Genomic DNA, 17,870 nt, shown 5'->3' with positions numbered 1-17,870 from the left:
TAAGATATAATTCCCTGTGCTTTGCAGTAGGTCTTGTTGTTTATCAAATATTCCTTTTTAAAGTAAAATTACTTAGAGAAAAAGTAAGATGGGCTGATTTAGAGATACATGGTAGGTGACAAGTAGCGCAGGCAGTCAGCTGAGCCAGCAAGCATCTAGAAGGAGTTTCGGATGGACTGGCGCTTGGGAACCACTTCCTGGAAGTGGTGGCCAGTCACCACCTCTGAGCCCACCCAGGCCCATCAGCCCATGTCTCCTCTCTGCAGACAGCTGGCCGAGGTGGTCCGAGAGCTCTACCTGTCTGGGCCTGAGAAAGCCAAGAGTCACGGAGTCTTGGCCGACTTCTTCTCAGGGGCCTGGAGCCAGGGCATGAAGAAACTCATCACCCTGCCACTCGTGGGAAAACCCCTGAACCTGGACCGCAAGGTGAGGTGTCCAGGGGCCCCTGCTCCCCACTCTCAGCCTCTGCGCTTCTGTGCTGCAAAGCTGGGGCCACGTGCCCCCTACCATTCCTTATTTCCACCCCAGACACACTCTGCCTCCTTTCCTTCTTTTCTCACAAAGGACAGAAAGTCCCCAAACATTATCTGAAGGGTGGGGAGCAGCAGATGAGGAATTTATGCTCCACTAACTTTCCAGATGAGAGAACAAAATCACAGCATTTAAAAGCGTGTCTCCAAAGTCATGCCTTGCGGCATCCCAGAATTTAATTCCTTATGCTCGGATTCATCCTGAAACACACCAGTTTCCTCCTTGTTTTGTGTGTGTGTGTGTGTGTGTGTGTGTGTGTATGAGAGTGGGGGGGGGGTGGGTTGATGTCCTTGTGAATCCCCTCATACAATTCAATTTTCAGTCATTGGTTCTCCCAAAGTGTTACTCATTTTAAAAATAACACTTATTTCATTTCCCACCTAGGAGAGTAGTGTGCCATTGTTGGAGAACATAGGACCAAACAGTGAAATGAAAGCTAGGCCCAGAAGTCCCCGCTCTGAAGAGCTGCTCCCAGACTTCCAGTCACTATTCACGGATTTCCTCCCAGTCTGTCTTTTGTACTCAGGGGCTCTAAGACTTGGGTCCTTAGCTTACAAGTTGCCACCTCTTTTTTTTTTTTTTTTTTTGCCTTTCAAATACCTCGAGGCCCAGCTCAAATGCCTCTTCCTTCAGTAAGCCTTCCATAATTTTCTTCCTTTTGCTTACTTGTTCTTTTTCTTCTTCTTCTTTTTGCCATGCCAACGCAGCTTGTAGGATCTAGTTCCCAAGCCAAGGATCACACCCGTGTCCCCTGCAGTGGGAGCGCAGAGTGCCAACCACTGGACTGCCAGGGAATTCCCTAGACTACTTGTCCTTTACTCCATGCGCCCCTCACTCCGAGGCAGAGCTCAGACTGGGTATTTCTCTCTTTCCCGTCTGCGCTGAGCCTTCGTTGCTGCGAGCAGTCTTTCTCTAGTTGCGCGGCATGGGCTCTAGGCGCACGGGCTTCGGGAGGTGCAGCGCTTGAGCTCAGCTGCTCCTCTGCGCGTGGGATCATCCCGGACCAGGGACTGAACCCGTGTTCCCTGAATGGGCAGGCAGATTCTTAACCACTGGATCACCAGGGAACTCCAGAACTCAGACTTTTTAAAAGAAGCTTTTAGTTTCAAAGTCATTTTAGATTCACAGACTAGTCGCCATGAGTGTAAGAGTTCCCGTGGACACTCTTAGATTCCCCTGCTGTTAACATTTCCCCTAAGCATAGCACAGTGACCACAACCAGGGAATACACTTCTAAGTCTTTTATTATAGTTGGACTTTTCTTTTGCATTTTCCCTCCCGGACAGGCAGGCCAGAGGCAGGGCCCGGCCTGATTCTTTCTCCTCTCTGGTTTTTCACAGATGCTCTCTTGTGTGCCCAGAACTCCTGCAGGCTCAGCCTCATCACTTTAGGATGTGGCTTGCCCCCTGCCTGGTCTCATAGCCTCAGGACCTCCCGCTCCAGTCGTCTTTCCCAGCAATGCCTCTGACCATCCGGTCTGATCACGTCTCCCCTCTAATACCTCCCATGACTGGCCCTCTGTCTCCAGTCCAATCTCCCCAGCCTGATGTTCAGTGCTTTTGTGATCTACTATCGACAACCTCCCTAGTCTCAGCCCAACCACGATCCTTCACTCTGTCTTATAATTCAGGCTTCCCAAACTCTGATCCTGCTCTCTCCCACCACTGGGCCTTTGCACATGATGCTCCATTGCTCTGAAACGCCATCATTTCCAATGCATTTTGCCAGACAGGCTCATACTTACCCTCTGAGACCCAGTTTCAATGCCCCTTGGATTCCTGGAGCCGCAGACCCCTCCTGTCCCAGCCCAGCCTGTGTGTGGGTATGTGTGGGTGTCCCCATCTGATATCATGTCACTGTCCCTCCAGCGCCACCTGATACCTGGCCTGGCCCATGTTTGTGGAGTGAATGAATGAGACTGTGTCTGAGTGGCCTGGCTGCCAGCTCTCTCCTCCTCTGCAGGTGGCCCCTCAGCCCCTTTGGTTCTCCGACACGGTTGCAAACCTGAGGAAGCTGAAGGAGTTACCCTACCACTTGCTCCATGCAGGCCGTATCGAGGAGCTGAAGCAGGAGGTTCTGGGTAAGGTCTCGGAGGGGGTTGCATGGGTCCCCGACCCTCTGGTGCTCCCACTTTCCAGAGCCTGACAAGGTGGAAGGGTGAAGGTTAAAATCTCTGGCTCCTTTTAAGGCACTAGTTCTCACCAGGGGCGGTTCTGCACCATCACTGCCCCGAGATACACACACACCAAGGTAATGTCTGGAGATATTTTGGTTGCAGCTGGCATCTAGGGCTAGTTGATAGCACAGAAGATGAGAAACTGCCTTAGAATGAGAGAGACCCTGTCTACCTATCTGTCAATCCATCACCTACCATCTCTATTTATCTACCATGTACGGCTGTCTATCTAGTATCTATCACCTATCTATCTGCTGCTGCTGCTGCTAAGTCGCTCAGTCGTGTCCAACTCTGCGACCCCATAGACGGCAGCCCACCACACTCCCCCATCCCTGGGATTTTCCAGGCAAGAACGCTGGAGTGGGTTGCCATTGTCTTCCCCGCCTATCTATCTGCATCTATCTATAATCTGCCATATCTATCATGTCTTTCGATATATATAAATATAAAATCTCATCTAACATATATCTCCTTCTACCATCTGTATCTATCATCTTCATATTTATCTATCTAGCATCTATCATAACTATCTATCTACCCACCGACCTACCTAAATTTCTCTCTCTACCATTTATATATCTATCATCTTTATCTCTATCTATCCATCCATCTATTTGCCTATCAATGTACTATTTGTGTGTGTGTGTGTGTGTGTGCTCAGTGCTCAGGTGTGTCTGACTCTTTGCAGCACCATGGATTATAGCCCAACAGGCTCCTCTGTTCATGGAATTTTCCAGGCAGGAATACTGGAGCAGGTTGCCATTTCCTACTCCAGGGGATCTACCCGACCATCTACCATCTATGGCTGTCTGTCTGTCCATCATCTATCCGTCCATCCATCTTTCTGTTTATCTACCCGTCTCCCTCTTTCCCCATCCATCCATCCATGTCTTCATTCCTATCATTCTCAACCAGGGACGACTCTGCTTCCCAAGGGACACTTGACAATATGCATGCTTCCGACTGTCGTCACTCGGGAGGCGTCACTGGCATCTAGTGGGTGGAGACCAGGGACACTGCTCTCCACTCCCGACCTGATGGCCCCGCCACAGAATACAACCCAGCCCCAAATGTCAGTGAGGCTGAGAGTGAGAACCTCAGACAAACGAGGAGGTGAGACCCCACCTCCCAGGATGCGCTGGAAGAAGCCGCAGGCCCCCACAGCGCCCCCTTCTGCCCACAGGCAGCATGACCTGGATTTGCTGCCGGGGCCTCTCTGGGGGCATCGAGGGTCTGCTGGAAGACTTTGACCTGTGTGCCCCGTACATGGACTGTCCTGAGGTCAGCCTGGTCCGGGAAGCTCTCCAGCTGTGCCGCCCGGCAGTGGAGCTCCGAGGCATGGGTGAGTGGTGCGGAGACGGCGGGATGGGGGAGGTGTGGTCCACTCTGCACCGACCTCTAGAAGCCCAGTCTCCTCACTGAGCCACTCACACACCTTTCCTGTTATAGCTGAGGGGTTTCTCCTAGCTCCAGCTTCTAGAACTTTGAATTGAATCTGGGAGAGTTTAGGAGTAAAAACTACCAAGGCAGAGCCCTTCTTCTTACCTCAGCCTAGCAATTTATTTTATTAAAAAATTTTTTTCAAGTTTATTTTTATTGTTTTGGCCTTGCCATGCAGCCTGTGGGATCTTAGTTCCCAGACCAGGGATCAAATCCAGGCCCTCAGCGGTGAGATCACAGAGTCCTAACCACTGGGCTGCCAGGGAGTTCCTCCAGCATCTTATTCTAGAAAGGGCCACATAGGAAATATTTTAGGCAAAATCAAGGAAATTATGTTGATGCTTAGTATAGACAGATAGTGTTCAGTCGTATCTGACTCTTTGCAACCCCATAGACTGTAAACCACCAGGCTCCTCTGTCTATGGGATTTCCCAGGCAAGGATACTGGAGTGGGTAGCCGTTTCCTACTCCAGGGGATCTTCCGGACCCAGGGATCGAACCTGCAGGTTCTTTACCACTAGCGCCACCTGGGAAGCCCATGACACTTAATATAACAAGGGAGAAAACGTTCCCACCAATTTTTTTTTTTAGTGAGTGAAACTCAGAATGACAGTAACCGAGCACAGCTTTTTGTAAGTTAGGTCTACTCATGAGAAAGCAGGGGAAGTCTTGATCAGGCAGAGAACATTCAGGGCTCAGTTGGGGTTCAAAGTTGGCATTTTCTGTCATCCCACTAATTACACGTATCAGTTTAAAGACATCAGTGGTTTTACAAAAGCCATTCCTAGCTCTCAGGGACAGGCGTTGAGCAGGGTTTGGCCCCTGCTGTGGCCTGGAGTTTGAAGGATCCCTTGTGTCCTCAGGTGATACTCTGTCCAGGATGGAATTTCGTTTGTTTGTATTTTTTAAAACTGTGGCGAAATGCCCGTAACATAAAATGGACCATTTTAATTGTCCAGGTCAGCAGCATTAAGTCCATTCACACCCCGCTGCATGACCATCAACCCCATTCATCTTCGTAACTTGTGCGTCCTCTCAAACTGAACCTCCGTCCTCATGAAACACTCGCTCCTTTTTCCCCCTCCCTAAGCCCCTGGCACTCACCCTTCTACTTTCCATCTCTAGGAATTTGACCATTCTAGGAACCCCATGTAAATGGACTCACGCAATAATTTTCCTTTTTGTGACTGACTTATTCCACTTAACATGAAGTCCTCAGTTCATCCATGTCAGAATATCCCTCCTTTTTAAGGCTGAGTAATGTTCCATTGTGTGTGCGTGCGTGCTAAGTCAGTTCGGCTGTGTCTCACTCTTTGTGACCCTATGGACTGTAGCCTGCCAGCCTCCTCTGTCCATGGGATTCTCCAGGCAAGAATGCTGGAGTGGATTGCCACGCCCTCCTCCAGGGGATCTTCCTGACCTAGGGATCCAACCTGCGTCTCTGGTGTTCCATTGTGTTCAGTTCAGTTCAGTCACTCAGTCTGGTCCAACTTTGCGATCCCATGGACTGTAGCACACCAGGCTTCCCTGTCCATCACCATCTCCTGGAGTTTGCTCAGACTCGTGTCCATCGAGTCAGTGATGTCATCCAACCATTTCATCCTCTGTCATTGCTGCGACGATGGGGATACAAATATCTTCACGAAACCCTGCTTTCGGTTCTTTTGGATATATACCTGGATGTGGAATTGCTCGGTCATTTGGTAATTTTGTGTTTAATTTCTGAGGAACTGCCAGATCTTTTCCCATACTGGCTGTGCCATTTTACCTTCCTACCAACAGCACATAAAGGTGCTAGTTTCTCTATATCCTCTACAACACTTGTTATTTTCTGATAAAAAAAATAGCCATCCTATTGCGTGTGAAGTGGCCGGGATGTGTTTTTTCCTTTCCCCTGCTGCGTTCGGTCGTAGCTGTGGCATTCAGGATCTCTGCTGTGGCTCGAGGGCTTCTCTCTAGGTGCATTGCACGGGCTCAGTAGTTGTGGCACACGGGCTTAGCTGCCTCACGGCACGTGGGATCTTATGTCCACAACCAGGGATCGAACCTGAGTCCTGTCCTGTGCACTGCACGCAGGATTCTTAACCCCTGGACCACCAGGGAAGTCCCCATGATGGTTTTTATCATGCATTTCCCAACTGGATTTTTTGTTTGTTTTCGTCTGGCCACACTGCATAGTTTATGGGATCTTGGTTCCCCAACCACGGATACCTTGGCCCTCGCGCTGAAAGCACCAAGTCCTAACCACTGGACCACCAGGGATTTCCCTTCCCAGTTGGTTTTGATTTGAGGGTTTTTACAAGTGATTTTATAAGGATGCTTAATTCCCATATTCCTTCCATGCTTCATTCATACCTGACAACTGTTGCTTGTCTGAGAAGCCTACTGAGGCTGGACACCCCTGGCCCCTCACACCCTGCATATCCATTGCTACGTGCTACTTCCGCATATCTTAACTCTTTAGTTATTATTTTCTCTGGGTTTCTTTTGCATCCTCTATCTGCCTCTCTGCTATGCTAAGTTGCTTCAGTCATGTCTGACTCTTTGCACCCCTATAGGCTGTAGCCTTCCAGGCTCCTCTGTCCTTGGGATTCTCCAGGTAAGAGTCTGTCTGTCCCTGCTCCCTGCCAAATGTCCACCCCTATCATATAGATCAGTCCAAGTACATGGATCTTGGTCCCGCCACGTTGATTTAAATCTGGGTTCTGGCGTTTACTGGCAGTGTGACCTTCACGTCCCTTACTACCTCGTCCCCTCCCTTACTCTCACCCCTTCCCTTGCCTTGCAGCCTTCAGTTTCCCCATCTGCAAAATGGGGGATGTTGGTGAACCCTCCCCCCTAGGGCTTCTGGGAACAGTTTGCAAGTCAATTCATGCAGAGCTTGTCCCCATAGTGCCTTCTGAGGATCCTTTTCCTGTCAGGTGACAGCACTGATGTTGTCGACCTGAAAGGCCTTGGAGGGGCCACTTCTGCCCCGAGCCTCTGCTTTCGTCATCTGCAAAATGTTGAATAGCGCTAAGGTGGTGTCTAGGACCCCACCCAAGTGGATGACGCCTTTGCCTTCTGGCATTTATGTTCACCAGATGTTTTATACTTCAAAGGGAGTGATTTCCCAGGAAAATACCCTTGGGCCAGTTTAGGAAAAGATTTCAAAGCCCAAATCACAGTATGTTCTTTGCAGCGCTCCTTGACTGGCAACCTGTGGCTGCCCAGCACAAGGAGAAGGTGTAGAGAGACATGTTGCCACCAGATGGTGCAGCTGAGCAACCGTGCACTCTCAGGACATTTCAGTGCTTTCCAGCAAGCTCCTAGAAACCAGTCCTATTATGGATTTCCCCCGGTGCCTCTGGCTCCAGGATGACTTGGTGTGGTGCCGTTCCTGTTTGTTTTAATTTGAAAGACTGATATTTTGTTCATCATGGACCTGGGGGCATGCTTTTGATTTTCTTAAAAAAATATTGCATTAAAATAGTGTTTCTCTTGACAGTTAAGTTTGTTAGCACCACTTTAGCTGCTACACCCATGGTGAGTGGGACACTTGCGCCTATCCCTGGCCTCACCCCATTTCACCCACCAGCAAACCCAGGCACAGGGCATGGCCACCATGCCCCAGGCCCCACAGTTCGTGTGACCTGGTGTAAGCTGCTGAACCTCGTGCGTGTGTGCTAAGTTGCTCAGTCATGTCCAGCTCTTTTGCAACCCCATGGGCTGTAGGCCGCCAGGCTCCTCTGTCCTTGGGAATTCTCCAGGCAAGAATGCACAAGTGGGTTGCTGCTTCTGAACCTCACCATGCCTCAGTTTTCCGCATTATAGACTTGGGCTGATAGTGATGATACATCTAAACTGCCCCCTCCCCAAGATGTAGTTACTTTTAAAATATATATTTATTTATTTGGCTGCATCAGGTCTCAGTTGCCATACACGGGCTCTCTAACTGGCGTGCAGTTCCAGTAGCTGCCGCACACAGTCTCTCTAGTTGTGGTCTATGGGCTCTAGAGCGCGAGAGCTCAGTAGTTGTGGTGCAAGAGCTGAGTTGCTTTGAGGCATGTGAGATCTGAGTTCCCCAACCAGAGATGGAACCTATGTTCTGTCCTGTTCATTGAAGATTCTTAACCACTAGACCACTAGTTCAGTCCAGTTCAGTCGCTCAGTCGTGTCTGACTCTTTGTGACCCCATGAACTGCAGCACGCCAGGCCTCCCTGTCCATCACCAACTCCCAGAGTCCACCCAAACCCATGTCCATTGAGTCGGTGATGCCATCCAACCATCTCATCCTCTGTCGTCCCCTTCTCCTCCCGCCCTCAATCTTTCCCATCATCAGGGTCTTTTCAAATGAGTCAGCTCTTTGCATGAGGTGGCCAAAGTATCAGAGCTTTAGCATCAGTCTTTCCAAAGAACACCCAGAACTGATCTCTTTTAGGATGGACTAGCTGGATCTCCTTGCAGTCCAAGGGACTCTCAAGAGTCTTCTCCAACACCACAGTTCAAAAGCATCAATTCTTCGGCGCTCAGCTTTCTTCACAGTCCAACTCTCACATCCATACGTGACCACTGGAAAAACCATAGCCTTGACTAGATGGACCTTTGTTGGCAAAGTTATGTCTCTGCTTTTGAATATGCTATCTAGGTTGGTCATAACTTTTCTTCCAAGGAGTAAGCGTCTTAATTTCATGGCTGCAATCACCATCTTCAGTGATTTTTGAGCCCCCAAAAATAAAGTCTGACACTGCTTCCACTGTTTTCTCATCTATTTCCCATGAAGTGATGGGACTGGATGCCATGATCTTTGTTTTCTGAATGTTGAGCTTTAAGCCAACTTTTTCACTCTCCTCTTTCACTTTCATCAAGAGTCTTTTTAATTCCTCTTCACTTTCTGCCATAAGGGTGGTGTCATCTGCATATCTGAGGTTATTGATATTTCTTCCGGCAATCTTGATTCCAGCTTGTGCTTCTTCCAGTCCAGCATTTCTCATGATGTCCTCTGCATAGAAGTTAAATAAGCAGGGTGACAATATACAGCCTTGATGTACTCCTTTTCCTATTTGGAACCAGTCTGTTGTTCCATGTCCAGTTCTTACTGTTGCTTCCTGACCTGCATACAGGTTTCTCAAGAGACAGGTCAGGTGGTCTGGTATTCCCATCTCCTTCAGAATTTTCCACAGTTGATTGTGATTCACAGAGTCAAAGGCTTTGGCATAGTCAATAAAGCAAAAGTAGATATTTTTCTGGAACTCTCTTGCTTTTTCCATGATCCAGCAGATGTTGGCAATTTGATCTCTGTTTTTTTTGCCTTTTCTAAAACCAGCTTGAACATCTGGAAGTTCACGGTTCACATGTTGCTGAAGCCTGGCTTGGAGAATTTTAAGCATTACTTTACTAGCATGTGAGATGAGTGCAATTGTGCAGTAGTTTGAGCATTCTTTGGTATTGCCTTTCTTTGGGATTGGAATGAAAACTGACCTTTTCCAGTCCTGTGGCCACTGCTGAGTTTTCCAAATTTGCTGGCATATTGAGTGTAGCACTTTCACAGCATCATCTTCCAGGATTTGAAATAGCTCCACTGGAATTCCATCACCTCCACTAGCTTTGTTCATAGTGATGCTTTCTAAGGTCCACCTGACTTCATATTCCAGGATGTCTGGCTCTAGGTGAGTGATCACACCATCATGATTATCTGGGTCGTGAAGATCTTTTTTGTACACTTCTTCTGTGTATTCTTGCCACCTCTTCTTAATATCTTCTGCTTCTGATAGGTCCATACCATTTCTGTCCTTTATCGAGCCCATCTTTGCATGAAATGTTCCCTTGGTATCTCTAATTTTCTTGAAGAGATCTCTAGTCTTTCCCATTCTGTTGTTTTCCCCTATTTCTTTGCATTGATCACTGAGGAAGGCTTTCTTATCTCTCCTTGCTATTCTTTATGAGCCAGTAATTACATTCCAGGGTAAACAAAACAAAACGAAAACACTGAAAGATACGTGAGCCCCCATGATCATAGCAGCATTATTTGAAATTGCCCAGATATGAAGGAAACCTAAGATGTCCGTGGACAGATGAATGAATAAAGAATATTCGCTACATGTATTCAATGGACTAGTACTCAGTCATAAAAAAGAATGAAAATTTGCCATTTGCAGCACCATGGATGGACTTATAGGGGATTGTGCTAAATGAAATAAACCAGACAGAGAAAGACAAACACTGTATATCACCTACGTGGAATCTAACAAATAGAACAAACTAGTGAATATAATAAAAAAGGAGCATACTCGCAAGAATAAGCTAGTGGTTAGCAGCGGGCGAGGGAATGGTGACGTGAAAGTCACTCAGCCGTGTCTGACTCTTTGCAACCCCATTGGCTATACAGTCCATGGAATTCTCCAGGCCAGAATACTGGAGTGGTGTTCTCCAGAAGCTGCTTCCTTCTCTAGGGGATCCTCCCAACCCAGGGATCAAACACAGATCTCCTGCATTGCACGTGGATTCTTTACCAGCTGAGCCACTAGGGAAGGCCTAGAGGGAATGGAGGGGGCAAAATAGGCGTGGGGGAGTAAAATAGTCTACAAGGATGTATTGTACAACATGGGTAATAGAGCTAATATCTTGTAATAAGTGTAGACAGAATGTAACCTTTTTAAATTCCATAAAAAATTAAAAATAAAAAAAGAGAAATTGAGGACTTCCCTGGTAGTACAGTGGACAAGAATCCTCTTGCCAACACAGGGCACATGCGTTCAGTCCCTGGTCCGGGAAGATCCCACGTGCCACAGAGCAGCTAATCCCACGAACCGCAACTTCTGTAGCCCTGGCACCCGGAGACTGTGCTCTGCGACGAGAGAACCACCACGACGAGAAGCCTGCGCACCGCAGCGAAGAGTCGCCCCTGTTTGCTGCAGCTAGGAAAGCCCACAGCAACCAAGACCCAGTGCAGCCAAAATAAAGAAATAAATATTTTAAATAATAAAAAAAGGAAGTTGAAGTGACGTGGCCACAAGCCAAAGATGCCTGGAGCCCCCAGAATCTGAAAGAGGCGGGGAAGGATGCTCCCCCAAAACCTCTGGAGGGAGCACAGCCTTGGCCACACCTTGATTTCAGACTTCTGGCCCCCAGAACTGTGAGAGAAGAAGGTTCTGTTGTTTGAAGCCCCCCAAAATTCACTTGTTTACAGCAGCCACAGGACACTAACCCACTCGGTAACTACGAACTGCTGGTGAAATGACCCTACACATTGGCTGGGTGCCTGGGTTTCCCTGTTGGCTCAGATGGTAAAGAATCTGCCTGCAATGTAGGAGACTGGGGTTCAATCCCCGGGTCAGGAAGATTCCCTGGGGAAGGGAATGACTACCCACTCCAGGGTTCTTGCTTGGAGAATTCCAAGGACAGAGGAGCCTGGTGGGCTACAGTCCATGGGGTCACAAAGAGTAGGACTCGGCTGAGTGACTAACATACCTGGGATTCAGAACACAGCCATGAGCAAGACAGGCATCGTCTTTGTTCTCAGGAAACCCAAGGTCTAGGGTGTGAGGTGGGGATCCTCCTGGGGCACTTGAAGTAGGGGCAAGTGGGTGGAGAGAACAGAAAAGGAGGCAGAAGCGGGGAGGGCTCCAGCTGGGGCAGCAGTGCCCCTCCTCTCAACAAGCGTCCCCTCTGTTGCAGAGAGAAGCGTCCTGTGCACAGAACTCCTGGCCAGACTCCATTTCTTCACCACTTCACATCCCGGGCTGGTGGGACAGCTGTGCCAACAGGCACAGAGCTGGCTCCGGATGTGCCCACAGCCTGTGCTGGTGCCCCTCGGAGGATTCCTCCCGCCACCTGGAGGGCCCCTGCGGGCAACCCTCACCGGCTGTCACAAAGGTGGGTCTCCCCAGCGCAGTCCCTGTCCATCTGGGGGCAGTGGATGCAGGTATTTCAGGCTGCTCTCTGGGGCTCCCCTCTGCCAGTTGGGAAGCCCCAAGGGTGCCAGCTGGACCTGGCCTGCTGTCTCATGCTGACTTGACTCCATCTGTCACCCAGGGACTGTAGACGGCTAGTGTAAATACTGCTATTGAGCCCAGAGCAAGCGGATGCTGACTGCCTCTGGGGTCTCGTCACTGAGAGTTCGGTGCCCATCTTACCACAGCGTCTGTGATTTTATAGCCTCAAGCTAGCAAGTTTGGAAACTAGAGCCTGGCTCCTGACTGGCCCTGGAGAGGCTGGTGGGACTTTTAGCTTCTCCACGGGACACCAGAATGTCAGAGGATGAGCGGATTTCATCCTCTCCCTCCATTTGTCACCCATCTTTCCATCCATCCACCCAGCATCCCTCTCTTCCTTCCATCTGTCTGCCTTTTCATCCATCCAAACCCCCTCCCTCCCTCCCTCCCTCCCTCCCTCCCTTTCTTCCAACCAGTCAGCTATCCATCTGTCTTTCCATCCCTCCCTCCATCCGCCCTTCCTTCCTCTCATCTGTCCATCTGTATGTCCTTCTTTCCTTCCCTTCTTCCTTCTTTCCCACCCACCCACCCACACACCCACCCACCCACCCACCATCGGTTATCCGTATTTCCAGGAGTCATCCTTCCTTTCACCATTCTTTCCACACCACTTACCTTCCATTTTCCCCAAATTGCCACCTTCTATTTGCTCAAATACCCCTCCTCCCATCCAGACACTCAGCCATTCATCAACTCACCCACCCATCTGTCAAATTCATCTACCCTTCTAATACCCATCCATTCACTAACCCACTCACCCAGCCAGTCATCTATCCGTCCACTTACCCACCAGTCCACCACCACTCATCCATCCCTTTATCTGCCCACCCACAATCTCACATTAATCATGAGGCTACTAATACAAGTAGCTTGTTGTTCAAATACCAGACATAACTTGTGCCTTTTCTGTACCACAGAGTCTTGTAGGGAAAGCTACATTCTCAAGGCACAGAGCTTCAAAAATAGAAATTCTAAGAGACACTTGATACAATGCATGGAAAAAAAATGATTTAGGGACAGCTACTGTGTTGAGAAGGATTGTAAGACTGAATCTAACAGGAAAGAATGTACATTTATTATGATACTGATTCTGACGCTGTAACAAAAGCCAACATAGCAATGGCTAAAATAAAAAACAACTTCATTTGTCTCAGACGCAATGGTCCACGCATAAATAAAGGTAATATGGTGTCTCCAGGTTGTCAGGGTTCAGACATTTTCAAACTTGCTGCCCTGCCATTTTCAATGTGAGGTTTCCATTTAATGGCCCAAAATGACTGCTCCAGCCCCTGCCATCACAGTGGCATTCCAGCCAGGGGCAAGAGGGAAGAAGTAGATGGCAGTCCCCTTCCCTTCAAGGACACAGCCTGAAGCAGAACTTGCCACTTTTGCTCCTGTTTCACTGGTGAGAACATGGCCATCTTTGACTATAAGGGAGCCTGGGAAATAAGGTCTTAGTCTGGGTAACTAAATACTCAACGAAACCTGCGGGCTGTGGATTTTATTACTAAAAGAAGCATGATATCAATAGAATGGCTCCTGTAGGAGGTGGGGCAGATCACAGAGTGTGGGGATTGATTGGTGAGGTCTGTCAAAGCATAGGGAAAGGCAGTCACAACTCAGAAGTGTTTTTGGTTTTTCTCCTTTCAGTAGGAAAATGTTTTGTGTCTCAGACCCACTGTGCCAGTTGCGTGCGCTCTGGTCCTGTTGCCAGGTGGCGCTAGTGGTAAAGACTCTGCCTGCCAGCGCAGGGACATAAGAAACGTGGGTTCCATCCCTGGGCCGGGAAGATCCCCTGGAGGAGGGCATGGCAATCCACTCCAGTATTCTTGCCTGGAGAATCCCACGGACAGAGAAGCCTGGCGGGCTATAGTCCACAGGGTCGCAAAGAGTCGGACACAACGGAAGCAATTTAACACATACACACACACACACACACACACACACACACGACACGTTGAGGTTGAGAAACTTCCTACCCACTCCGGGCTTCAGTTTCTTCGCTTTTTTTTATCTATGGACGTACCATGTGGCTTGGAGGATCTTCGTTTCCTAACCAGGGATTGAACCCGCATCCTTGGCAATGAAAGTGTGGAGTCCTAACCACTGGGCCCCCAAGGAATTCCCAGTTTCTTCGTTTTTAAGATGAAAAGTTTGAGTTCACATTTCCAAGGTGACACAGTTCGTGAGTGATCACAAATTAAAAAAAAAAAGGAAGGAAAGAAAAGGAAAATCCCACCGCCTCATATCCTGTCCCAGTGAGGTGGAGACACGATCCTGGATTCTCAGACCTGGACTGACTTTAACACCTCCCCCACCACCTTGGCTTTCCTGGTAGCTCAGCAGTAAAGAACCCGCCTGCCCATACAGGAGATACGAGAGACGCGGGTTTGACCCCTGGATGGGGAAGATTCCCCTGGGAAAGGGCATGGCAACCCACTCCAGTATTCTTGCCTGGAGAATCCCATGGACAGAGGAGCCTGGTGGGCCACAGTCCATGGGGACAGAGTCGGACACAACTGAGTGTCTGAGCACATGGACAGCCCAGTTGTAACGACCAGAAATTTCTCCAGACATCGCCCAGTGTGCCCTGGGCGTGTGGGGCAGAATCATCCCTGGGCAGGAGGCGCTGAACTAGAGACACTTATGACGGAACAGTGGTTTGGGCCGTCCTTCCGCCTCAGAGCAGCTCAGAGTCTGCATCTGGCCTCTTGACAGGGCTGGCTTTGAAATCCCAGCTCTGCCACCTCCAGATGTGTGACCTTGGACCAGGAACTGACTCTGGGCCTCAACTTCCTTATCTGCGAAGTGGGGGGAGTGTTTCATGGCTGAGAACTCAGACCCATGAGCTCTCATTTCTGTGTGGCTGCAGGCATCACTGCCATGGCATGGAGCCTGGAAGAGAAGCTGCTGCTGGTTGGCACACAGGAGGGCATGGTGGCTGTGTGGGACATGGAGGAGCAGCAGGTGATCCACATCCTACCTGGACACACAGGTGAGGCTTGGAAAATGGGGCTGATGATCAGGCTCCTCCTAGAGTCAGTTGCCAGGGTCCATTTACCACCAACTCACTTCTCTGTATCAAAACTGTGGTCTTTGTTCCTGCATCAGCTAGCTACAGCCGTGTAACAAAACACCCCAAACAAGAATGCAAATCAGAACAGCTACTATGGAGAACAGTAAGGAGGTTCCTCAAAAGACTAAAGATTGTTGCCGTATGACCCAGCAATCCTATACCTGGGCATATATTTGTACTATAATTTGAAAAGATACCTGCCTCCCTATGTCCATAGCAACAGTATTTAAAATAACCAAGACTTGGAAGCAACCATCAATGGATTGATAGATAAAGATGTAAGATATATAATATATATGAATATTAGCCACAAAAAGAATGAAATAATGCCATTTTCAGCTACACAGATGGACCTAGAGATGATCACACAAAGTTAGTCAGAAAAAGACAAATTCCATATTGTATCACTCATATGCAGAATCTAAAATATGATGCAAATGAACTTATCTACGAAACAGAAACAGACTCACAGCAAAAAGAACAGACTGTGGTTGCCAAGGGTGGGGGATTGGGAAGGGATGGATGGGAATTTGGGGTGAGGAGATCCAAACGTGTGTGTATAGAAGGGATAAACAGCAAGATTCTATTCTATAGCATAGGAACTATATCCAATGTCCTGTGATAAACCATAATGGAAAAGAATACAAAAAAGGAAAATGCAAAATCAAAATCACCCCAAACACAGTAGCTTCAAACAATAGCTGCTTATTTAGCTCACCTCTATGAGTGGGCACTTCCCCGGTGGCTCAAACGGTAAAAAAATCTGCCTGCAGTGCAGGAGACCTGGGTTTGATCCCCGGGTCAGGAAGATTCCCTGGAAAAGGGAATGGCACCCCACTCCAGTAGAGTCCCATGGACAGAGAGGCCTGATGGGGCTACAGTCCATGGGGTCGCAAAGAGTCAGGCACGACTGAGCAACTGACACACACAGCGTGAGTGGGCACTCCAGCCCCGTGGCAAACACTGAAGTGCTTTCTGAGGCTATAGATTTGTGCTTTCTGGACATTTCTTATAAATGAAATTGTATACTATGCGATCTTTTGCATCAGTTTTCTTTCAGTCCACATAATAAGTTTGCAGTTCATTTGTATTACAAGTATAGATAGTTTGTTCATTTCCATTGCTGAATCGTATTCCCTTGTATGCAAGCAACGGGTTTTCAACCATCCATCACTTGAAGGACATTTACACTGTTCCCAATTTGGGGCTGTTGTGAATAATGTTACTCTGATTCATTATATCTTCATCTTTATAATGTTTAAATGCACTAAAAATTTTCATTTATCTTAATAGATCATCCATGTTTCAGAATTCATTAAATTTTTAAAATGATTTAAGCACTTTGTGGCTATTTAGGCTATTTCTAGTTATCTGCTATTTGGATAATACTGGGATGAATCTGTTTTAACTCTTGGTCAGTATTTTTTTTCATTCTGTTGAATATTTCGAGAGAGTGGCACTCTTGACTTGGAAGGTATGACCATTCCTATAGGTTTTGAGAAGTGGCATCATATTGCTTTCCAAACAGGCTGCAACAGATTAAAACACTCCCTAACCCCAAAGTTCCCAGCATTGGATACTTTAATTTTATTCTTTTTGTCTAAGGGGTTGCAGTGGAGTAGGCACTGATAGAGTATTGACAGATGAGTCTATTTTATTATTTTCATCAGGATGGCTATTTTCCCAGAGGATGATTCAATCTCTGTACAGTATCTGACTCACGGCGACCTTGATTCATTTTTTAAAGTCTTCAAACTCTTATTATCTGTAATCAGAAAAACTCAGTAATCAATTTACTGAAAAAACCGAAAACACTGTGTGTGTGTGTTAGTTGTTCAGTCATGTCCAGCTTTTTGCGACCCCTGGACGGTAGCTCCACAAGGCTCTTCTGTCCATGGAATTCTCCAGGCAAGAAAACTGGAGTGGGTTGCCATTCTCTTCTCCAGGGTATCTTCCCAACCCAGGGATCGAACCTGGGTCTCCCGCATTGCAGGCAGATTCTTTCCCGTCTCAGCCACCAGGAAAGCCCTGAACCCACTGTGAAAGTGAAAGTGAAGTCGCTCAGTCATGTCCGACTCTTAGCGACCCCATAGACTGTAGCCTACCAGGCTCCTCCATCCATGGGATTTTCCAGGCAAGAGTACTGGAGTAGGTGGCCACTTCCTTCTCCAGAGGATCTTCCTGACCCAGGGATCGAACCCGGGTCTCCCGCATTGCAAGCAGATGCTTTACCGTCTGAGCCACCAGGCAAGCACGTAATAAGAAAAGCAAAAATTTCCCATCACATGGTAGGGTGCTAGAGGTCTTTTGCACTGGCTCTGAGAGTCAACTTTGAAATTTTCAAGAATTTGGTGAGGTGGTCATTCTTTTTCTTAAAAATAATTTTTTTCATTGAAAATTTAGTTGATTTACAAAGTTGTGTTCATTTCTGCTGTCCAGCTGAGTGACTCAGTTATGCACAGGTATGTGTTCTTTTTTATATTCTTTTCCATTGTGGTTTATCCCAGGAAACTGAGAATCGTTTCCTGTGCTCTACAGTAGGACCTTGTCGTTTGTCCATTCTGTTTGTAAATAGTTTGCATCCGCTAATCCCGAGCTCCAAGTCCATCCCTTCCCTACTCCTTCTCTTCTTTGACGGTCACTAGTCTGTTCCCTATGTTCAAACAGCCATTC

The 17,870-nt window shown here is 48.0% G+C and overlaps 1 protein-coding gene across 1 annotated transcript in view; it reads left to right on the top strand.

The window, feature by feature from the left end:
* Positions 1-17,870, top strand: part of NWD1 (NACHT and WD repeat domain containing 1) — a 76,372-nt gene that overhangs the window by 26,036 nt on the left and 32,466 nt on the right. The window contains exons 6-10 of the mRNA XM_052644063.1: positions 267-426; positions 2,494-2,611; positions 3,891-4,049; positions 11,805-12,002; positions 14,994-15,116. Of these exons, the coding sequence (XP_052500023.1) occupies positions 267-426; positions 2,494-2,611; positions 3,891-4,049; positions 11,805-12,002; positions 14,994-15,116 (758 nt within the window). The remainder of the gene's footprint in view (positions 1-266; positions 427-2,493; positions 2,612-3,890; positions 4,050-11,804; positions 12,003-14,993; positions 15,117-17,870) is intronic.

Source organism: Budorcas taxicolor, chromosome 7 (assembly GCF_023091745.1).
Source record: "Budorcas taxicolor isolate Tak-1 chromosome 7, Takin1.1, whole genome shotgun sequence".
Lineage (NCBI taxonomy): Eukaryota > Metazoa > Chordata > Mammalia > Artiodactyla > Bovidae > Budorcas > Budorcas taxicolor.
This window is presented reverse-complemented; position numbering and strand designations above follow the sequence as displayed.